The sequence below is a fragment of the Eschrichtius robustus genome, chromosome 11 (assembly GCF_028021215.1).
Source record: "Eschrichtius robustus isolate mEscRob2 chromosome 11, mEscRob2.pri, whole genome shotgun sequence".
Lineage (NCBI taxonomy): Eukaryota > Metazoa > Chordata > Mammalia > Artiodactyla > Eschrichtiidae > Eschrichtius > Eschrichtius robustus.
The window spans coordinates 113,142,788-113,165,453 of record NC_090834.1 but is presented as its reverse complement, the minus strand read 5'-3'; the positions used below and the strand labels follow the sequence as shown (position 1 = coordinate 113,165,453).

The window sequence follows — 22,666 nt, the reverse complement described above, 5'->3', positions numbered from 1 at the left end:
GCGCCCCCATCACGCCCACCCACGCACCTCGCTCCCGCAGCACGGGAGCCTGCATGCCCGCTGCCCTGCAACAGGCCTCCTCTGCGCCCCAGAACTGTTTAGCTGCCTCTTCTAAACCCCCATCTCTGGGTGGGATGAGCAGAGGGGCCCAGGCCTTTTTTAGGGGAACACGTGCCCCAAGAGACATGCACGCCCCCACATGCCACGTGCCCCTAGAGCCACGCGTGACCAGCAGGGGCACCCATGTGTGCATGCATGCGCACACGTCCCACCTGTCATGTCCCCAGAGCAGCCTCAACCTGAGCTGAGTCTCCCGGAAGTCCTGCCCTAAGAGTCCTGCGGGCTGGCTAAGCACTAACCCGCTCCACGTCTGGCCATCCGTTGATCATGGGTTTGGAGAGACACCCTGACCCGGGTGGGCCACTCAGAGCTGGGCCCAGGGGAGAGACCAGACCTGGAGTGACTGGACCAGATAAACTGGCCAGAGCAGAACAGAGCTCAGATTACAGGCCCTGCTGGGCCTGCTGAAGCAAGACGTGCCGAGGGTGGGCCAGAGCAGGACTTCCACCCACTGGCTCCACCAGCTGGGGGCAAAGACGTGGACAGAATGACGTCCAGAAGGCTCTCTGGGCTCCAGAAGTCTGCGGCAGCAGGGCCACGCAGGCCTGGGGAGCCGCCCAGCCAGAGCGAGCGCCCAGCCCCGCACGCCACAGCTCTCCCTCCCGAGGGCCAGTCCTCCTTGGGCTTGGTTCCAGTGGCCCCAGAAAGCTGCTCCCCTCCAAACCCAGACGTCCCTGTGGCTCGGAACACCCCCCTTGGGGTGTAGAACCTTCACTAACCGAGTCCAGCCCGACCTCCCTCCCGCTGCTTCACCCAAAGGTCAGCTCAGATGGGCCAGCACCTCCTCTGCTAAGGCCTCTAGGAGGGCTCGAGGTGCCCCAGTCCCAGGGGACCCCTGCAGGGGGGCCCCGGGCCGAGATGCCAGGTGCCTCGGTCTCGGGAGGGGCCCTCCTCCCAAGGGAGTTCCCGGACTCCTGAGGGCCAGCAGTTCCGGCCCTGGGGTGGGGCTCCCCGAAGCCCTGCCCCCCCCTCCCCCCACCAAGGAGAGTTTCCCTGGTCACTAGAGGCCAAGCAAAGCCACAGGCTCCGAGCACGGGATCCAGCACCCAGGGTCCGAGAGGAAGGCCTGGAGGCTGGGGCGGGGGCACAGGAATTGCACGCATCAGGTGAGAGTGTGTGACACCTGCGGCGGGGGCTGCCACCCCCAACACTTGAGGGAATCTTGCTCTTTCAGAGGGAGGCCTGCAGAAACTTGGTCCCATCAAAGCATAAAAAATTCCAGTTAGACCAAAGGGGGAAGGGGTCAGTCAGCACAGCTTTGATAGGTGCCCAGCTGACAGGGAAGGCCCTCCCCCTGGGAGAGCTGGCATTCCTGACTCGGGGAGGGTGCAGGGTGGAATCCAGCATAACTCCGGCAGGTCCGAGGGCCAGGGCCAGGAGTGACCAGGGAGGGCTTCCTGGAGAGGTGGAGCTCACTCAGGTCTCCAAGGCCAAGTAGGATGGGCAGGGGGATGGGATGGGCAGGGGGAGGGGGTGGGCAGGTCCTGGAGCAGCCGGAGCAAAGCCTGGCAGCTGGGGTGGGAGTTGGGTGAGGAGGAGGCCGCCCTGCCCGGAAGCAGAGAGCAGAGCAGCTGGGAGGGAGCCCCGGCGGAGGTGGCTGGGGGCTGGGACTCCATTTAGGAAGGATGCCTGTCCCCCCTTTCCTGGGAAAAACAGCCTTAGCACCTGGAGGTTTTCCCTCAGCTGGGCCACAGAAAGCAGACCCCAGGAGGGACTTCCTGCCTTCTGAGGGGTGGGCACGGGAGGTCCCGCCCAGGGGTGGCCCAGGCCAGGAGGGCTTCCAGAGGCATGGCACGGGGACAGGGAGAACCGGGCCGCGCTCACAGGACCTGGAGGGCTGCCCCTGGGGCTCCTGCCTGCCGGAGGGGGGGCTCCTGCAAGTTTCCCCCAGGAGCCAGGGCCTGGAGGCTGGACGGTGGCGTAGCTGGGGCCAGTGGAGCAGACGGCGCCACCTGGTGGCTGTGCGCCAGCCGGAACCCTCACCACCACGGGGACCGGGCAGTCCTGAGGGACCCCCCCCACCTCCCCAGGCTACAGGGCCCCCCATTGCTTGTGGCTGGTGTGCCCGGGGATCCAGGGTCCTCTCGGGTCAGCTCCCAGGCACCCCCTGTGTTTCTGGGGCTCAACCTTCACCAGGCAGGCCTGGGAATCCTGCCAAGCCAGCAGCACCAAATTCCTGTGACTCGATGCCCACCGCACCCCAGCCAAGCCAAGAACAGGACACTAACCGAGCAGGGGTGCGGGGAGAGGCACACACATGCCCACACACGTATACACACACACACACATGCAGAGGCATGCACACGCAGCCACACGCAGGTACAGGTGTGCACACGTGCATGCGCGCACAGATGGAAATTCTGTGATGACAAATGACAACTGACCCCCACATTCTCAACCGTAAGGATCTCGATTGAAGCTATTTTAATTCCAGAGCACACCTTGACTCTGACATTTCAACAAATGAAGATGGGCTTTAAATCCCACAAGGGCAGCAGGGCCTCTCTGCCTTGACCACTGGGCTGCTCCAGGGACCCCTGCGGACCGTCGGCTCTCAGGCCAGCCCACGCCACCAGCCGCCACCAGGGGCGCTCTACCAGCTGACCTGGGAGTGTCCTTGGGAGGAGGGCGGGCAGTGGCCAGAGGGGCGGCCGAGACCTGTGAGTCCCCTGAGTGCACCCCACTGCACCACAGGGGCCTCGCCCGGTGGCCCCCCAGCCACAACCCGCTCCATAATTTGTGGGGCCCAGGCAGGAAACGTACAGCCTCTAGTTCCAAAGGGTTAGAACTTTAAGTCGGCTGCAGCAGGCAGTAAAGCAAGCCGGGCCCTCCTTCTGAGCTGGGGCGGGTACACAGGCCGCCTCGACGTCCCTTCCTTGCGTGTGTGGACCACCCCTGGCCTGGCCTCTGCCCTGCTGCGAACCTCAGATGGCTTATCCTCCAAAGACCTCACGGGGACAAGACACGCGCGTTTGTGGGGGAAGGGGAGGCCGAGCTGGGGCCTGGGCACCCCGCTTTGAGCTGTGGCCCCTCCTGCAGACAGGTTGGCTTGGTGCTGGCAGTGGGGCATTTATGCCATGTGCATGGGGGGTGGGGGGGTCTCTGAGATCACGGTGGGGCTGCTTCGGTCCCTCCCCAGGCTGGCACGCGGCTGGGCAGGGAGCGCGGAGGGGCAGGGATCCGGCTCTGATGCCTGGTTATTCCTGGAGTGGGGCCTGGGCTTGGTCCTTGGGACTTGGCTGCCACTGCCCCTGGGAGGAAGGGCAGCCGGGAGAGGCTGAGCCAGAGAGACTAGCCGTGGGCCTGGGCTCCCAGCGTGCGGGCTGAGCCGGTCCTTGCCAGGCGCGCTCCTCCTCGGGCCCCAGGCGCGCAGCCCAGCCGGGCCCACCCTCCTTCCCACCCCCGAGCAAGCAGGCGGAGCTCTGAAGGGCGGCAGGGCAGGTAGTAGGCAGGAATGTTCTGGCTGCTCCCAGCTACACTCGCCCCTGCCTGCCCCCACCTCACCCTCCTCCCCAGGCGCCAGGAATGTACCTTCAGCCCAGACTTGCTCACACGGAGCTCCCGAAGGCAGCCGACCCCCACTCCTCGCCCCTCCCGTCCCCCATGACCCTAGCAGAGCCCCTACCCCTCAGGGCCTCCATCCCCAGGCTCCCAGTTGCTCCAGGGCCGGGGACCCACACGTAAACGTGCTCCACCTATGTCAGTGGCAAACCATGGTGGGCCCGAGGTCGGGGGGGGCCAGGATGGGACCCCAGCAGCGACCACCAGGAGGGCCCAGGGCCCAGGGAGAGAGGTCAGGTGGGAGGGGGCTTCCTGGAGGGAGAGGCCCTGTGGTGAGGAGAGGGAGGGCTCCTCGGCGAGGACCAGTGAGGCCAGGGCCCGGGCTGCGCAGGCCTGGCCCGCTTGGCTGGGCTGGGGGCTGGGGGAGGTGGTAGGAGGCCAGGCCTGTGGCAGCTAAGCCCATACCTCGGCCAAGGCCCAGCGCCCCCCTCCCGTCGGTGCCATTCGGAACCCTCGCCCCGGCTGCCCCGGGCTGCCTCCTTGCCCAGGCAGACTGAGCTGGCTGCTGCTGGGCAGATGGGACGGTAGGCAGGGCCCCAAGGGGCCACCCTCACAAGTGACCTGGCTGCCCCGGCCGTTTGCTCCAGGCCAGCAGGGTGAGGAGATGGGGCGCACCCCAGGCCCCCACAGCGCCCGGGCCCTGGCGGGCTCCACGGCTGTACCCGGGCTCATTCCGGACCTGGTCGCCCGGATCCCCTGTGAGTTTCGGGACCTCTGGGAGGGGCGTGGGGATGGCCCAGCCGGGCGGGTGGCAGCCGCTGTCCATGGATGCCTCTCAGGCCCATCTCTGTGCTCCCCCCGCCCCGCCCCCAGGGCTCCGCTGGGCACTCATAGCCACTGCGGTCGTGGCTGGCGTCCTCGTTGTTTCCTGCCTGCTCTGTGCCATCTGATGCGGCTGCGGCCGCCACAGGAAAAAGCCCAGAGACGAGGAGGCCGTGGGCCTGGGCAGCGCCTGCAGCACCATCAACACCCACCTGGTGAGAACGGGCACCCAGCTGGGTCAGTGCCGGGAGGCAGCTCAAGATCCAGGCTCGGGGACGAGCTCAGCCCCCCAGCATGGTCTGGTCTGCCCAGAGCAGAGGCAGGGGGGGCCGCCCTGGCCGGCGAGGGCGATGAACAAGGTGAGCGAGGGCGTGGGCTGCAGGAGCCACAGCAGTCTGGAGGAGGACAGTGGCTGAGAGGTGGACTTGGGGCAGTTACGGCCGGTCCCCGCGGAGCTGAGCTGGGGTGTGAGCCTTTTGGTGGCCTGGCCTGGAGGTTTGACCCATCGTGGACCCCGCTGCCTGGAACGCCGGGGCTCTGATGGGGGCACGGTCCCCAGCAGCACCTGTCGCCAGCCCCTGTGATACCACCCAGGTGCAGCCAGATGTGGATAACGTGGAGCCTGGCCCTGGGGGGCCCCAGCAGTGGGAGCGCCTGCAGCCATCCGTGGAGTACGACGTTGGAAGCCAGGCGGTGCGGGGCCCCGGGGACGTGCGGGATTTTGGAGGGGCGATGGGGGAAGGGTGGGCACTGGTGCTGGGTGGTGAAGGGCTGACCAGGAAGGGGGCCCTGGCTGAAACACCCCCTGGCTCCTAGATCAAGGTGGGCCTCAAGCAGGCTGCACGGCGGACCCCTACGCCCGCGTCAGCCTCTCCCCCTGAGGCCAGGTGCAGGCACGAGACGAAGGTGCACCGTGGTACCCTCTGCCCCACGTTTGAGGAGACCCGCTCCTTCCACGTGAGTCGGGGCTGGATGGCCAGGGGCCTGGGCCGGGCGGCGGGGGACGCTCACACCCCTCCCCACAGGTCCCCCCCCGTGGAGCTGCCCCGGACCACCCCGCGGGTGCAGGTGCCCCTCCCAGCACGAGCCTCTGGGCGTGCTCAGCCTGCCGCTGGGCACCGTGGATCTGCAGCCCACGAGCCCTGGAGCTCTGGCACCCTCTGGGCCCGCCCAGCGCTGCCGAGGTGTGCCTGCTGACCACTGGGCTCCAGTCCCGCCCTGCCGGTGTGCCCGGCGGGGAAGCTGAGGCCCTTCTTGCTGCCCGCAGCCTGAGCAGTTGGGGGAGGTGTGCTTCTCGCTCTAGTACGTGCCCGGCTCGGGCCGGCTGGACCGTGGTCGTGCTGGAGGCCCGAGGCCTGAGCCCGGTTCTGGCAGGTGAGAGCCGGACCTGCCCCTCCACGTGGACGGAGGGGAGCCCTGTGCTCAGCCCTCAGACCTGGGACGCCCTATGATCCCTTTCACTTGCCCAGAGCCCTACGTGAAGGTCCAGCTTGTGCTGAACCAGAGGAAGTGGAAGAAGAAAAAGACATCTGCCAGAAGGGCACGGCCACCCCTTACTTCAACGAGGCCTTCACCTTCCTTGTGCCTTTCAGCCAGATCCAGGTGGGCTGCCTGGAGGAGGGGGCTGATGGACCCTCGCTCAGGGCCAAACTGACCAGCTGTCTTTCTCCCCCCTTCCACCGCACCTCGGCCTGCCTCTACCCAGAGTGTGGCTCTGGTGCTGGCCGTCTGGGCCCGGGGTCCACAGTTCCGGGCCAAGCCCGTGAGGAAGGTTCTGCTGGGCGCCCGGGCCTCTGGTCAACCCCCTACAGCACTGGGCAGACATGCTGGCCCATGCCCGGCGGCCCATCGCCCAGTGGCACCGCCTGCAGCCGGCCAGGGAGGTGGACAGGGCCCTGGCCTTGCAGCCCCACCTGCGCCTGCCCTTGCCTGGCTCCTGAAAGCAGCCCCGGCCCTCGGTCCTCCCTGGGCTGGGCCACGGGCCCCGTGCAGGCTGGCCTGGGGACCCACCATAATAAACGCCTTCTCCCCCATGGCTGTGCGTCCTTCCTGAGCCCCATGGACACAGCAGGGCCAGGGGCTCCACCGACATCGCCACGGCCCCCTCCCAAGGACAAGGAGAGGGTCTCCTCTCCAGGCTCAGCCATCCCTGAGGGCTCTGACCCCATGCCTGACCCCTGAGTGAGGATGAAGGGGCCCTTCCAGCCCCAAGGGGGATGATACTGGGAGATGGGAAGCCCTCCCCGTCGGTAGCAGCTGGAGAGTCAGGGCCCCTGGGGACACAGTGGGCAAGTGGGAGATATTTGGGGGATGGTGACAGTGGACAGAGGGGGAACCCAATCCCAGGGACCGCCCCAGCCCCCGAGGGGCCCCCAAACCCTCCGGATGGTGACTGCGGGGCGTCCCCTTCACGAGCAGCAGGGGGCAGTAGATGCCTTCGGAAGCCCGCCCCGGCCTTTGGGGGCTCAGCCTGGCCCGGAAAGCAGCTCTAATCCCCGCACATCTGGACGGCTTTAGCTCTCCCTGACCCTCCCCATGGCCCGAGAAGCCGGCAGGGCTGGGGCCATGCACCCCCAGCTCAGAGGGTGCCAAGTCATGGTTATCCGGATGCCTCTGCTGGGTGGGGGCCCGGGCGGGGGGGCGCAGGCCTGGACCGGGGTGAGAAGGGCAGTGCCGGGCCTGCCTGGGGCAGCCAGGCGGGCCCCAGGCCCCCTCGGGTCAGGGAGAGGTTCCCAGGTGGGTGGCGCCGAAATCCTGGGTTTGAAGGATGGTGTTCCGAGCTGTGCAGGGAGCCGGCCCGTGGGCAGGGCGGTCCAGGCAAGGCTGCACGTCCGTCCAGGCGCCCCCCCATCCTGCTCCTGGGTGGAAGCTGGGATCACGCCCATGGAGGGCAGCCCTGCCCCAGAGACCCTGGCTACTGCCGCAGGCCCCAGAGGCTGTGTTTGGGGGTCCGGCCTTGCCCCAGGCCAGCTTGGGGATGGGAGGACATGGCCAGCTCATGCCCGAGACGCCCGCTGGGTTGGAGGGGGCAATAAGAAGCAGAGTGCGAGGCAGCTGCTGTTCCCCAGGGGGCCCGGAGCCCTGGGGAAGCCGAGGAAAGCAGTGTGGACCCTGACTCAGAACAAGTGGGGTCGGGTCGGAGTGACCCCTTGGCTGACCCTAAGCTGTGCGCCACGGCTGCCGAGCCTGTCGTCCTGTCCTCAGGCTCCTTGTAAGATACAAGGGAGGCATCTTAAGTCGTCCACTGAGCCCTAAATAGACCAACCCAACCTCAGCACCACTCCCCCCCACCCCCCAACCAAGACTTCTTGGCCTGGATGGCAGCATGAGGCTGGGCCGGGCCAGGCAGCCTGGGCAGGTGGGGAGGTCCCTGTGCCCCCATTGGTCTGAGGAGGGCTCCCATGCCCTTTCTGAGCAGGGGCCCAGCCTGGGGGAGGGCCATTTATACCCCTCCCCCTGGGCCCACCAGCCCAACTCGCCGCTGCTGGCCTGACCCCGCTTCCCAGCGCTGCTGCCCAGACGTGAGGTGAGGCCGGCCCGGAGGCCGGGACAGGCCCTGCTCGAGCTCGCTTGCAGGAAGACTTCCCGGGGCGGGGGCCTGGGGGCCAAGGGGCCGCCGCCAGCAGCCTCTCTGGGGGTCTTCCACGGAGCAGGGGGCGAGAGGGAGATGCATCCGGAGGCAGGCTGGGGTGGCGAAGGGGCCCCGAGCAGCACCCCGACGGCCAGGCCTCACCACTGGGGACACAGGAAGGGGGTTTTACGGATTGAGGGGACCCCAGGCCCAACTGCGGGCCGTTTCTTATATGCACTTGGGGCAGAAGCTCAAAGAGCAGAGCTAAAAATAACTGGTCGCTCCGGCGGCACCTGCGATGGCCGGACCCCCCCCTCCCTCCCTCGGGGACAGCTGCAGCGACTCCAGGCCCGCCTGGGACATTTTGGGAACACTTTCTCCTCTTACTCCTCCTCTCCCCCGGGGAATTCCAAGAAGTGTCCCCCAAGGTGGGGGGTTGGGCGGGGCTGCGGGGGGTTAGTGTGTGAGGTGAGGTGCTGCACCCCCAGAGCTGGGGTCCTGGGCCGTGGCCCTAACACCCCTCCCCTTTCCCTCCCACAGGCTCTAAGCCCAGGACTTCAAGATGGGCGAGTAAGTGTAGCCCCACAAGCCCGGTGTCCCTACTGCCCCACCCCACTCCCCACTGGGCGAGGGTCTCCCCATCTCCCCGCCAGGCCACCTCCCGCCCGCCCCATCACACAGCCCCGTGGCAGGGCCCTAACCTCTCTTCTCTCTCCCACCCCACCCCGCCGCCACCTGCCCCCCTGGACAGTAAGGAGGTGAGTACCTGCTTGGGGGTGAAACACGGAGGGGGTGGGACCCCCAACTCAGGAGAGGTCAGAGGGTCGGAGTTGCAAGGCCCAGGGAGGCCGCCCAGCCCTCCCCCCCTCTGTGAAAATGCCTCACCCGCACCCCCCCCCCCCCCCCCCCCCCCGCCCACGGAGACACTGACAAACAGAGGAAGTGGCTGCCCGGTGCCCCAGTGCTCCGGGAGCAGGGGAAGTGCAGCTGCGGCCTGCTCACTGGGGACTGCTTCTTCTTTCTGATGGCTGCATCCCTCCCCCCGCCTCCTGGGCTCCGCCAGCATCCCCCTGCCTCAGAAGCACAGCCTCTTCCCCCGACCCCAGTCCTCCAACCTGAAGGGCCACCCGGGCAAAGGGTCACCGTGCAGTGCCGTGTCCTGGGCCCAGCCTCCCCCACCAGGCCAGGCCCAGCGCCCCTCGGGCAGGACCCCCTGGCTGGGCGGGCGAGCCCGCCGACCTGACTCTCCCTCCTGCATCTTCTCCTGCCCTGCAGAAGCACGACAGGGCCATCACGGCCCGCAGACAGCACCTGAAGGTAGGTGCGGGCCTGGGGAGGGCCGCCCGGGCGTCTGCAGGCTGGCGTGCTGCAGCCCCTCACCACCGCCTACCCCTCGCCCCCCCCAACCCCCCAGAGCATCATGCTTCAGATCGCAGCCACGGAGCTGCAAAGCGGAGAGCGCGCCGGGAGACGGAGAAGGAGAGCTACCCTGGCCCGAGCACTGCCCGCCGCTGCACATTCCCAGCTCCATGGCCGAGGTGCAGGTACCCAGGCCCGCCCGCCCGCCCACGCAGCCCCTGCCCACCGCCCCGTCTCCCCCCTCGGTCCAGAGGGCAAGCAGGGTGGTCAGGGCGGGTGGAGGCCGAGTGTGGGGATGGCCACCCCACCCCACGGCCCCCCGCCCCCAGGAGCTCTGCCAACAGCTGCACACCAAGATCAACGCGGCGAGGAGGAGAAGTACGACATGGAGGTGAAGGTCCAGAAGAGCTCCAAGGAGGTGAGGGGAGGGGGAGGGGGAGGGGGAGGGGGACACGGTGGGGAGGGGCGCCCCGACCGTGAGGCCCTGGCCCCCGCCAACTCCTGCCCAGCCTTGCTGCCCACCCCGCAGCTGGAGGACCTGAGCCAGAAGCTGTTCGACCTGAGAGGCAAGTTCAAGAGGCCCCCGCTGAGAAGGGTGCGCATGTCGGCCGATGCCATGCTCAAGGCGCTGCTGGGCTCCAAGCACAAGGTGTGCATGGACCTGAGGAGCAACCTCAAGCAGGTCAAGAAGGAGGACACCGAGAAGGTAGGGTCCCCACCTCTCGCACCCCTCCTGCCGGGCCGGCTCAGACACCGGACGGGTCTGCCGGGATGGGATTTGGAGGGGAAGCGAGGCTGGAGGTGGTGGGCCTGAGCCCTCTCCCGGCCCGCCCGCAGGAGCGGGACCTGCGCGACGTGGGTGACTGGAGGAAGAACATCGAGGAGAAGTCGGGCATGGAGGGCCGCAAGAAGATGTTCGAGTCCGAGTCCTAGGCCGCCCGCCGCCCGTTCCCACCCGAGGCCCTCCGAGTCCTGCTCAGCTCCCGTCAATAAAGGATTCCAATCCCCATGACTGCTCTGCTCTGCTCTGGTCCGGCCCTGCCCCAGCCTCTCTGCCCACAGGCCGCCATGAGAAGGCCTCTGAGACCGGGGACCCCGGGCTGGGGGTGGAGGAGCCACACAGGGGCTTCGGGGGACTTCGGCTGGGCTGGGACCCCACCCACCCGCCTGCCGCCTGGGGCTGCTTGGTGATGTTGGTGTCAGACCCTGTAGGCTTGGACACAGGTGCCCGGGCCGTGTCAGAGCCACTTCCCTAGATGACCATTGGTCCATTGTCACTGTCACCATGAAGGTCCCCACAGGGCCCAGAGACCCTGTCCCTGTGGCACAAGTCCAGGCAGGGGCCTCATGGGCCTGTGTCCCGTGCCCTGTGGGCAGCCCCTTCCTCCCACGCTGCTCCTCCCCACACCACCCCCCACCCCCCGCCACCAGGGGGCACGCGGGGCAGTCCTGGATCAGCTGGCCCTCCGGGGAGTCTTGAGCGCGTGGGGCAGGGGCACGCCGGGCTGGGGTCCGTGCTCCCACTGGAGGCTGATGACAGGCCCAGCTGGCCTGACACCGGGCCCGGTGAGAGGGCTAGCTTCTCCCTTCTGCACAGCCCCCGGCCCTGGCCCACGCCACACATCAAGGGACGACGTCCCCGACAGGCCCCGACACAAATGTCACGGCAAGGCCGCTGCCAGCCTCCTCTGTGAGGGGTGATGCCGTGGTCCGCCAAGGTCCTGCGCTCAGATTGTTGGTGTGGAGCCCGGGGAGGCCAGGCTGCCGCCCCTGATGCCCTGATGGAGCGGCTGTCCCGCCCTGCCCTTGCCCTCCGGAGGCCCCTGCGATTGATGTGCCGGGTCCGGAGCCTTGAGCCTCAAGGGACAGACGTCAGCCTGCCCCGCCGGCCTTGGCCAGTACTGCTCCCCGCCCCCGCGGCAGCCCAGGGATCAGCTCCCTCCTGCGAGCAGCTCCCCACAGGCCCTGGCTGGTCTGGTCAGGCCCTGGGGCCCGGGCCTGGTGCCTGGGCTGCCTTTCCTGCTCACGGATGCAGGGTAGAGGGGACCCCTCGACGTCCCTGGCTGAGGCTCAGCCCGTGCGGAGTCCAGAGCAGGCAGGGCAGGCAGTGAATTCAAGGAGTGAGTGGGTTTTGGCAGTGAGAGGCTGCCAGTGATAGAGGCAGTACCTGCCTCGGACCCTGCAAAGTGAACCGGGCAGCTGTGCAGGGGCCGTGCCCGCCGGCAAAGGGAGTGCGAATCTATGCCCAGGGCCACGGCGGGTGCAGGGACCCCAAGGATGTGGTTCCCATAGGCAGGACCCAACTCCGTCAGATGTGGAAAATGGTCTTCTTTTCAAAAGGCAAGGAAATGTCAAACACAGAATTCCAGACAGTGATTCCCCGGGGTGGGGGGCCAAGCCGGGGACAGGTGGGGTGGAAACACGGAAGCAGAAGCAGGTTTGGGGGATGATGACGTAATTCTTGGGCAGAACAGTGGATTTATGGATGCTTGTTACATTTTCCAATGAATGAGTGAATTGAAAGAGAACCATGCAAACCAAACCAAGCCAGCAAACATCTGGCCAGCGCCACTCGGCCTGGCTCCACGCCCCTCCGCGACCCTCTGCCACTGCCCTTGCTGGGTGACCTCAGTGTCCCTGCAGCCTTGTGGACGTGGGGCTGAATGGGGCAATTCTGGGGAAGTGCATAGTCCAGCACCTTCTAGAAAGATCTCTGCTGGGTGGAGAACGGTGGAGGCTGGAGGTGGGAGAGGGGAGAGGGGCCACTGTCATCTCCTGGGGTGGAGGGCGGTGGTGGATGGAGAGAGATTCAAGAGGCGGGGCCCCCAGGACTTGGTGGACGAGGGAGAAGGGGCACCCAGGCCTGTGCTGAGAGGGAGAGGGCGGAGGGGTGTTCTCCAGGGCAGGAGCCTGGGGCAGGTGAGGGGCTGGCTTTGGGCTGAGATTTGGGGGGCTGGGGAACGTGGCAGTTCCCAGGCACAGACAGCTGGGTGCAGGGGTCCGGGCTGGAGATGGGGTCTGGGCGTCCTCAGACGTGAGTACTGGGCGATGTCCCTGACAATGGACGGAGCGAGACAGCAACCCCTGGAGGGCCCGAGCTGGACGCAGGGCAGCAGGAGGAGGGCAGCAAAGGTGCAGGGGACATGGCCCACTCCGTGGGTGATGCTGGAGGTCAGGGAGGGAACGCAGCCACAGGAAGCCCTGGGGGATGCGGCTCGGCTGGACTGCGGTGGCAGGCGAGGCTGGCGGGCACGCTCCTGCGCGGTGCAGGGCGTATGCGGGATTGTGCCCGCAGCTCTCTCCCCAGCCTGCCCCTGCGAGTGCGCCCGGGCCCCTGGGCCTTGGTCCCTACACTGTCCTCCAGGAAGGGACCAGGGCTCCGGGAGGAATGGCTGACCACAGGGACAGCCAGCGCACAGAGAGCCTGGATCCTCTCGGTGAGCCAGAAAGGAAGTGGGTAGAACAAACAAAAAACAAAGTCACCGAGGGGAGCCGGTCACAAGGACACAGACTGGCCGGTGAGATGACCGTGGTGTTTCACGTCCGCTAGACTGAGGTTGGTGTCTGCACTGTGGTCAGGGGAGAGGGCGGCTCCAGTTTTAGGAAACAGGCCATGAGGGCCTTAGGAGTAGAGGAAGGGAGAGACAGAGAGGCAGCGACAGTAGGTGACGGAGTTAAAGATGCTCTTTGTGTTAATCTTGAAACTTTTCTGTCAGTTTGAAATCATTTACCCCAATTAAACTTTCCTTTAAATGTCAAAACAAGAACACTTTTTTTTTTAAAAATTAATTAATTAATTAATTAAATTTTGGCTGCATTGGGTCTTCATTGCTGCGCACGGGCTTTCTCCAGTTGTGGCGAGCGGGGGCTACTCTTCGTTGCGGTGCGCGGGCTTCTCATTGTGGTGGCTTCTCGTGTTGCAGAGCACGGGCTCTAGGCGCACGGGCTTCAGTAGTTGTGGCACACGGGCTCAGTAGTTGTGGCACACGGGCTTAGTTGCTCTGTGGCACGTGGGATCTTCCTAGACCAGGGCTCGAACCCATGTCCCCTGCATTGGCAGGCAGATTCTTAACCACTGCACCACCAGGGAAGCCCCTAAACAAGAACACTCTTAAGCAACCACAAAATAGATGAAGCAAAATCAACAAAGATGAATCGCCCAGACTTCTGAAGATGGAGATGTGGGCAGAAGAGCCCAGAGAGCTCGGGAGACAGGGCGGGAGACGGGGCAGGGCCAGCGGGCTGTTGACAGGGCGGCAGGCTTGATGGAGGTGGGAGACTCAGACAGGGGTCTCGGGAGGGCTCCAGATGCGCCCTTCTTCAGCGGGTTGGGTGAGTGCAGTGGGCCAGAGAGACGGGGCAGGGCGGGCGGTGCCAGCCTCGGGGGATGGGGCGGAGCCGGGGGTCCACTTGGAAGTGGGCGGAGGCGTGAGGACTAGTATGGGTTGCAGTCCGCCTGGGTTCCCTGCACCTGTGGGACAGGCCTCCCCTCCCCCTCCACCTGTACCCCCACCTGGCCAGGGGGAAGCCAGCGTGGCCCGGAGGACACAGAGCTTCTCCGTGAGCCTCCACCTGCAGGGCTTCACGGTGCCTCACCCTCTCTCCAGCTTCGCCCATGACCACCTGCCCACACCTGTCCCCTCTGGTCCCCAAGGACCAGCTCCATCCAGGCCCAGACCTGCTCCCCCTGCCCCTTAACCAACAAGCCACAGGCCTCCCTGTCACCCTCCTCCTCACAGTGGCTGGACCTCGGTTTACCCGACTACAAAATGGGTGTGCAGGTGAGTATACCTGGCTCACAGGATGGACAGGTGAGGAGGGAGCTCTGGCCCCTTCTGGGAGTCCTCCAGCTCCCCCCAACCTCTCTTCCATGCCACACCCGCCTCAGCGCCAGGTCTGGAAGCGTCCCCTGGGCTCTTCCTCGGCTGCCCCCTCCCCACCTCCTCAAAGAAGCCTTCTGTGAGCCCTCAGCCCCGAGAGCCTGGCACATGGTCCAGGCCACGGTAACCCTGTGTAGAGGGCAGGAGTTTGCGTGCCCGCTGTCCACGTTGGGCCCCCACGGCTCCTCTCACATCTGACCCCACCTCCTGACCACCCCCATCACCAAAGTCCTTGCTGGACTTCCAGCTTTCATCTTCTGTTGTCCTTGGGGGGGGGTGCCCATAGGAAGACCCTCTGGACAGCTTCTCCCTGCTGTGCCCACGGGGGTCATCATGGACCCTCCACCTGGGCCCCCTCCTCATGGCTTCTGCTGCTTCCGGAGTCCACTCCCTGACTCCCTGGGGAATTTCTGGCAATTCCAGGCTCACTACAGCTGCCCCCTTCCAGGGAGACCTGGCCCGTGTGGAGGGTGTCAGCCGCACCCCTCTGCCTGACCCCCAGACCCCATCAGGGGACACGTGTGTGCACAGACACCCTTATCTGCTCCCCTGTCCCTTCCGCTGTCCCCTGTCCCCCGGTGGCTCCTCTGACCCACCTGCTGCCCCGGACTGTCACCTTACCTTGTCTCTCAGTGAATCTGCTCAGCATGGCCACGCCCTGTCTGCCTGTCATCGCCCTCCCTGGCCTCCCTCCGACCTGTCTGTCCCCCGCCCACCCCGCAGACTCCCTGCCCTGTCCCTGTCTGTCCCCAGGCACCGCCGGCTCCAGGACCCAGCTTGCCTGATGGGGAGCGTTGAGGGAGCTACACCAGCAAACCCTGCAGTTCCCCCCACGGCAAAGCTGGACGGCATGTGTGCACACCCGCACCGGCGGAGTGATCGGCCTGGGAGGCCTGAGCTCAGGAATGAGGCTCAAGCCCCAGCGGGAGACCCTGGGCAGCCCTCCAGCCTGCTGACCCGCTCACCATCTCCCTCCCCGCGTCTCTGCTCTCTGCCCACATCCACACAAACAGCCCTGGCCGCCTCTGCTTGGGTTTCCACAGCACCTCAGCCCCGGGCGTCCACATCCAGATCCTCTCGTGCCCCTGACCTTCTTCTGCTTCGTACCTGTGCTTGCTGATGGCACCCCTGGACCCCTAGCACATCTGGGCACCCCATCTTCTCGCTCCCTGGCCTCTGTACCTCGTGGTGGCAGGAACTGGCTGGCTGCCCACCACACTGCCCACCTTTTCCTACTGGGCACACACCTTGAGGACAGGTGAGGCCATAGACCCACCCCCCCCCAGCCTCCCCCATGGTCTCCCCGCCCCTCCCCTGCCAGCTGGGACTCTGAGGTCCTCGGAGGGAGGAGCCTGGGGTCCCAGAACGAATGTGGACCCCCTTCCCGCCCACCTTGGCCTGGACTGGGCTGAGAATGAAGCTTTCTTGGTGCTAAGCCCCCGAGGTGGAGGGTTGTTTGTTATAGCAGCTTCTTCCTTCCCTGACTAGTACATCCCTGTATCAGTGTCCGGGGCACCCATAAAAAAGCACCACAGCCGGGGCGGCTCAAACAGCAGCATTTACTGTCCCCAGTCCTGGAGGCTGGAATCCCAGATCCAGGTGTGGGCAGGGCTGTTTCCTCCTGAGGCCTCTCTCCTCGGCGTGTAGACAGCCGTCTTCTCCCTGTGTCCTCACGGGGTCGTCCCTCTGTGTGTGTCTGTGTCCTGACTTCCTCTTCTTATAAGGACCCCAGTCCTATGGGATTAGGGCCCCACCCTGGTGACCTCATGTAACCTGATCATCTGCAAAGACCTTATTTTGTAATAAGCTCACAGGTCCTGGGGGTCAGGACCGGAACGTGTGAAATTTTAGGGGCCACAATTCAGCTCATAGACCACCCAGGCCCCCCTCTCTCTCCAGCCGCACCCCCACCCCCAACCCCGTTGTCTTCAGAGCCTCAACATTTCTCTCCTGGATCGAGACGCCCTCCTCCTCACCCATCCCGCTTCTCCCACTGTCCCCCCTCTGACCCACGGAGCCCCCAGTAGGCTCCTAAATTGCGCTCCTGTGGCCTCTGCCACCCCTCGGCCCTGGAAGGCCGCTTTCCGACCCTCGGCGACCTGCCCTCCCCCCACTGGCAGCCGGCCTCAGACCCGTGCTGGTCGACTCCTGCCCTCAGCGCTCCAGATAGACCAGACAGGCATCACTCTCTTCTGCCTTGACCTGCCCCTGTGCTGACCACTTCCCCGTTCTTGACCCCTCCTCCTTGCTCACTCAGCCCACTCTCTCCCCTCCCCTCCCCAGCATCTAGTCACCCGGTGTCACTTTGTCACTTGAGCTTGTGGTCCTGACAGTGGTCTCCCTGGGGACTCGTCCCACCTGGGCCTTGGAGGCCACCTGGTCCATGGACCCAGCCGCCCCTGGACGTTCCTCCTCGATGCCCCACAGGCAGGGCGGAGTCAGCGCGTCGCGTGTCTCTCTGCCCCCGTCTGCCTCGCCCAGACCTCCTCGGGGCCTGCGCCCTTGGCTCAGCGTCTCCGGGGCCAGAAGCCTGCCTGGCGCCCACCCCGCCCTCCTGCAGAGCCTGTTGCATCCGGGCTTCGAACTGGCTCATTGTTTGCCTCGGTCACTCACTGTGGCGCTGGGCACTGCACCGGGTTTGGGAGTGAGAGGGGGGACGAGAAGTGGTCTCTGCCCTCCCAACAGCCCCTCTAGTTTGAGTGAACGATGCCAGTTGAACAGATGATGGCGTGTCTGCTTCTTGGGTGGACTCTCAGTTCTTCCGAGGAAGTCCGGCTCTGCTTAACCTGCCAGCAGGGCACAAAGGCCCTCAAACCTGGACACTGGGTCCCCAGGGATGCCTTTCACTGGCCTTGGAAGGAGGTGTGAGAAGGGCGGGTCCAGGGCGCTTTTGTTTGAAGATGTGAGAGCTTCTAGCACACACCCCCACAGATGGGATCAGTGGGGGAGTAGAGGCTGGAGGGATGGGAGGGGGCCCTGGCATCTGGGGACAAGCTGAGTGCTGGGGAGGGCAGGGTCGCAGAGCAGGAGCTGGAGCTGGAGAAGGGAGGGGGACGGGGGCCAGATGGCAAGATAGGAGATGAGGACCCGGAGGGGAGGCCTGGGATGACCATGGAGGGCGCTGCATCTGGGCCCACAGCACCCTGTGGGCCCCCAGATCCCCGGAGCATTCCCGGGCACGGCCGCCATGCGCTCCCACCTCCCACGCGTGGAGAACGGGGCGTCTCCCGCTCTTCGGCCCCAGGAAGTGTCAGATGGGGCGGTTCCAACGTCTCCCAGTCTTGGAGGCCAGAAGTCCGAGGCCCAGGTATCACGGGGGCTCCTCCTGCGCTCTGAGGAAGAACCTGTTCTGGGCCCCTCCCCCAGCCTCTGGTGGTTTCCTGGGGACCTTTGGTTTGTAGACGCACCACCCCCATCTCGCTTTCGTCTTCACATGGCGTCTCCTGGCGGGCAAGTCTGCCTTCAAATTTCCCCTTTTTATAAGGACGCCAGTCATGCTGGATGAGGACCCACCCTAATGATCTCATCTTAACTGATTATATCTGCAATGACCCTATTTCCAAATAAAGTCCCATTCTGAGGTGCTGGCCATTAGGACTCCAACCTATGAATTTGGGGAACACAGTTCAGCCCTTAACAGGAGGGATCAGTCGTTTCTGGGCCTTTGAGGGTGGGGATGGGCAGAGGGGAGAGAGGGCATGCTTTGGAGGGCCCCGGGGTCTGGTGAACACTTGGCGGGTGAGGGCCAGTTCCGAGCCCCCTGAGCACAGGAGGTGGCAGAGTCCAGGGGCAGCAGAGAGACTGGGGACCCCAATAGTTCAGGAAAGTAAAGAAAACTGTAAGGGAAGACGTGGGGCCTGCAGACAGGGCAGCTCGTGCTGGGCCCCAGAAATCGCCTGGAGAGCACAGACCAGTGAGGGGTGAGCCAGGCGATGGCCCGAGGCTCGGGGATTAGAGCGTCCGAGCTCTGGGCACGCGTCCAGAACATCTCCCTCCAGAGAGGTCACCATGCTTAACGTGGAGGCTCAGGGACCAGGACGGCGCCCTGTGCTCGGGGACACCAGCCACGCACAGGTGGGCTTCGAGGCCAGGGCTGCAGGGGCCCCAGGGGGAGCATGGGGGGCTCACGGGTGTCCCAGCCCCTGCACCTGCCTCTGCCTCCACACGGTCCCTCTCTGCCCTCCAGGCCCCTGCAACTTGCTTAACGTTTCCTGATGGCTGTTTTTTTTTTTTTTTCTCTCTCCTCTTGCAGCAACAGATTAAAAAACAACACCCCAACCCAAGCCCCGATATGTTCCAAACCTCAACCTGCCGCCGGAAGGGGGAAGTGAAACCCGGCTGGGGGTGAGGGGAGGCTCGGGGCAGCCGCCCCAGGAAGCGCTGAGAGCTGCAGCACACACGCACAGCAGGGACCAGCCCGATGGCGGCAGCTCCCAGCCACCCCGGCTCCGAGGAGCACCAGGAACTGCTGGTGGAAGGAGGCACAGGGTAAGGCCCGGGGCCGGGCCGCGCGAGCGCTGTGGTCCCAAGAAACCTCTGCATTGACACGTTGTCGGTGGGGGGGACGCTTAACTTGGAGGTCGGTGGCACCCTTGGGGCTCAGGGGAGGCACACAGCCTGCAGGGCACCTTCCTGGGACCCCGTCTCGCCCCGGGCAGGTAGACGCCTCTTCTGTCTGCCTCTGCAGCTGGGCCTCGCTGGGAGAGTCCGGGTTCCCCACCAGCTAGTGGGATATTGACCCAGCACCGGGACGCCTGGACGCCTGGTACGGGTCCAGGATGCGGCCTGGACGCCTGGGGAAGAAGCCAGGCCGCGGGCAGGCAGTGCCGAAGCCGTGAGGGCAGGAGGTGGGGAGGGCGCCAGGCCAGGAAGCCTGGCCAAGAGGGGATGTTCTGCCTCGGGATCCTCAAAGCCTGTGCTTGAGGCCTGGCCGGGCCCCCTCCCCCAGGCCGCCCCCTCCCAGTGCTGATGGAGGCTGAGGTTGCCGCAGCTTCTGAGTGCCAGGCAGGCGCCGTTGGTTGGCGGTGGGACGTGAGGGGGCACAAGCCGAGGCTGTGAGGCTTGCCGGTGAAAAGGACCAGCCGTGTGGCCACAGCCAGAGCTGGGCAGAGAAACTGTGTGACCCAGGCTTCCTCAGGAGGCAGCTGTGCTCCATGGGGCGCTCCCCGCGCTGCCCCCACCCCGGCCTGTGCAGGGGCAGAGGAGGGGGGGGTCCCTGGCTGGGGGAGGGGCCGCCGAGGGCAGGCATCTAAGCTGAGCCACACCGTGGGGGTCCGACTGCCCCAGGGTGCAGGTGCCAGAGAGATGGGAGTGGTCAGGGCTTGGGGAGGGACACGTGTTCTGACAGTCAGGGGTGGGAGCCGTGTGGAGAGAGACCACCAGCCCAGGAGGAAGACAGCAGGGGCTGCCGGCTTCTGCCCAGGCGAGCGGAAGGGAAGGAGCAGGGGCTCCAGACTGGGGGAGGCGAGATGCTTGCAGCCACAGGACTGGGATGGAGCCGCCCAGGGCTGACTCCCACTTGCCCCAGAGCTGCTGCTGGGGGAGGGGGTGAAGGGAGAGGAGAGGAGGGGAAGGGGGCCCACTAGGACCCCCGCTGAGCCCCCGAAGGCAGGGCTCCCCACAGCCTCGAAGGCAGGGCTCCCCACAGCCTCAGGGTTGACTTGCAAAGTGGATTCCAACCCCAGCTCTTCTGCTGGAGGCTGGTGGCAGCGGTACCTGATTCTGTGATGATGCGTCTATTGATAATGAGAGGAGGACAGAAATGTCTGCAGGGTGTGCGTGCGTGCGTGTGTGCGTGCGTGCGTGGGTGTGTGCGTGCGTGTGCGAGTGTGTGGTGTGAGCGTGTGCGCGCGCGTGCGTGCGTGTGCGAGTGTGTGGTGTGAGTGTGTGCATGCACGCGTGGGTGTGTGCGTGCGTGTGCGAGTGTGTGGTGTGAGCGTGCGTGTGTGAGTGTGCGCGCTCGTGCGTGCGTGTGCGAGTGTGTGGTGTGAGCGTGTGCACGCACGCGCGTGTGCGCGTGTGCGTGTGTGTGTGTGCGTGTGTGTGTGTGTGTGTGTGTGAGGGAGGAGGAAGGTCGTCTTCTCCATGCCAGATCCCACGGGGACCTGGTGCGGGGGCTTCGGGGGGCCGAGCCCTGGGGGAGTGGGGAGGCTGGGCAGCTGGGATCCGGCCGGGGGGCTGCTGTTGTGGGGGAAGGGCGTGCTGGATGGGACCCGTTGCTCGCTCGCCGCCAAGGAGGGGAGGGGGGCACGGCCCAGGCTCTGTGCCCTGAAGAGACAGCCCCGTCCTTCCAGGGAGGCAGGTCGCTCCACACACAGCAGGTGACTGGGGAACAGCTGTGTCCCCGCTCAGAAAGGGCTCCTCACGTCAGCGCTGTCCGGCCCTGGGCTCCTCCGGCCACCTCATGCCCATAGAAGGGCACGGCTTGAGTGGCCTGGCAGGGCCTGCCCGCTCCTTGGCCCCCTCCTTGACCCCCTTCCCAGCTGTCGTGCATGCCGAGGAGACGGAGGAGGCGGTGGAGGGCATGGCCGCCAGCCCAGGTCCAGGCGGCTCGCTGGTGCCTGTCCCCGGGCCTCGGGCTGCACCTGTGCGGGGTCCGTCGGGGGATCGGTTGAAGAACTGGCTGGATGCACCCCCGGCCCCTGGAGCCTGGGCGCCCCGGCGACGTCAGCCCCACGGGGGGTATGTGACGCTGACATTTCAGAGTGAAACTGAGACCCAGGGTGGGTGGGGTTCTCGTTTCACAAGGTGACTAAGGGAAGCAGGGATTTTCCTGTCCAGGGTGAGGGAGAAAGTCCCTGACGCCTAGGCAGGGGACTGAGGCTGGGAAGCCCCGCCCAGGGGCCCCCAGGACAGCCAGGGTCTGCTGGGGTCGGAGCCGAGCGGGTGAGACCTGCCCCCCTGCCCCCCCTGCCCCCCATGTGCTGCCCATGGGCGCTTTCAGGTCTGTGGATCCAGGGCAGGCCGTGCCCCTCCAACTGGCCAAGTTGGGCCATCCCCTCGGACTGCCCCAGACCCCTCGGAGGCCCCACGTGCGCCCCAACCCTCCCCGAGGCCGGACGGAACCACGCTGGGCCCTTCCCCTGTCTGCACCCATGCAGGACTCCTGCTGCCATCTGGAGATAGGCTTGCCGGCCCCCTGGGCCTCCCGCTGCTGCAGCCCAGCCCCTCTCTGGTTGGCCAGGATGACAGGGTGGTCTCCAGACCCCTGCCCCTGCCACGTGCTCTTTCTCTGAAAAGCCGTCAGGCCACGTCTTCCCATGCGTGGAAGCATTCACCGTGGAGCGGTGAAAATCTGTGCCCCAGGGCGGCCACCGCAGCCTGCCCTGGCCACCCTGACCTCACTTCCCCCCGCCATCTGGCCTTCCCAGCCCTTCCCAGTTCTGGAAGGTGCCGGAATCATTGCAGACTTTGCACAGGCCCTTCCTCAACCTACCTGGCCGCCCCACCCCCTCTGCAGGCTTCCCTCCCCTCCCCCGGGGTGGTCGCTACCCCAGGCTCCCGTCGCATCTGCCACTGACCCCGGTGGGGGCCGGCATGGAGAATGGTCTGTCCTCTCCAGCACCCGCCCCGGGTGGGCTGGGCTGCCCTGGCCCTGGATGACCCTGACTGGGGCGGGGGAGTGGGGTGAGCAGGTGTCTCCCTGCCCCCCAGGCCTCTGACAGGCAGGCCGCCCGCCCGCCAGGCAGGGCGTGGCCCCCTGGATGACCCTGACTGGGGCGGGGGAATGGGGTGAGCAGGTGTCTCCCTGCCCCCCAGGCCTCTGACAGGCAGGCCGCCCGCCCGCCAGGCAGGGCGTGGCCCCCGTGCGCAGGGGGCGCTGCCTCAATCACTCCTCCGTGTGCTGAGCTAAGGGGGCAGGCAGGGTGGGGACAACTTGCAGGGCCACCCTGGGCAGGATCCCTTTCCCGGCCCTCAGTCCCTGCAGACCCTCTCGGCCTTGCCCTCTGGGCTGCAGGGTCTTCAGGAGAGAGGCCGCAGGTCCCCACGGGGCTGCGGGCAGCTGGCAGCTGGAGGGAGGGGCTGAGCCAGCTGGGAGGCCTTGGACGCCTCCGTCCCCCTGAGGGAGCCTGTGGCATGTGAGGGGCGGAAACCCACCGGTGGGAACCGCCCACTCAGCCAGGTACCTGGTGGCCCTCCCACCTGCTTGCCCTCTCAGCAGGACCGGCACCGCCTGGTACAGCCGGGCACACGGCCCTGGAGCAGCGGGCAGTGCCAAAGGCCACTGAGGAGGACGGGTGGAGCCGGGCGGCACGAGACCCCGGCCCCGGCAGCGGGCTGATGGGGTGGAGGGATTGGGGGCCGCACGCTAGGGCTCCTTCCCCAGACCTGCCCGGGGTCCAGACCCAGAGGTAACAGTCAGAGCTGGGTCAGGCCTTGGGACCCCCAGGTGGACCTCGTCTCCTCCTCCCCA

The 22,666-nt window shown here is 66.2% G+C and overlaps 3 protein-coding genes across 3 annotated transcripts in view; all 3 read left to right on the top strand.

Annotated features, from left to right (window-relative positions):
- The first annotated feature begins 4,285 nt into the window (after positions 1-4,285).
- On the top strand, positions 4,286-6,383 carry SYT8 (synaptotagmin 8). Its single transcript, XM_068555022.1, is given in 12 exon segments — positions 4,286-4,379; positions 4,495-4,658; positions 5,038-5,136; positions 5,260-5,404; positions 5,469-5,578; positions 5,580-5,627; positions 5,711-5,770; positions 5,772-5,817; positions 5,913-5,972; positions 5,975-6,045; positions 6,149-6,244; positions 6,246-6,383. Coding segments are annotated over 12 exon segments (1,131 nt in total).
- A 2,193-nt stretch (positions 6,384-8,576) lies between these two features.
- TNNI2 (troponin I2, fast skeletal type) lies at positions 8,577-10,306 on the top strand. Its single transcript, XM_068556166.1, is given in 9 exon segments — positions 8,577-8,584; positions 9,184-9,331; positions 9,429-9,459; positions 9,462-9,502; positions 9,505-9,558; positions 9,703-9,736; positions 9,739-9,791; positions 9,903-10,079; positions 10,211-10,306. Coding segments are annotated over 9 exon segments (642 nt in total).
- An 8,302-nt stretch (positions 10,307-18,608) lies between these two features.
- Positions 18,609-22,666, top strand: part of LSP1 (lymphocyte specific protein 1) — a 37,863-nt gene continuing 33,805 nt past the window's right edge. Inside the window, exon 1 of the mRNA XM_068554990.1 lies at positions 18,609-18,741. Coding sequence (XP_068411091.1) covers positions 18,674-18,741 — 68 coding nt within the window. The 5' untranslated portion in view covers positions 18,609-18,673. The remainder of the gene's footprint in view (positions 18,742-22,666) is intronic.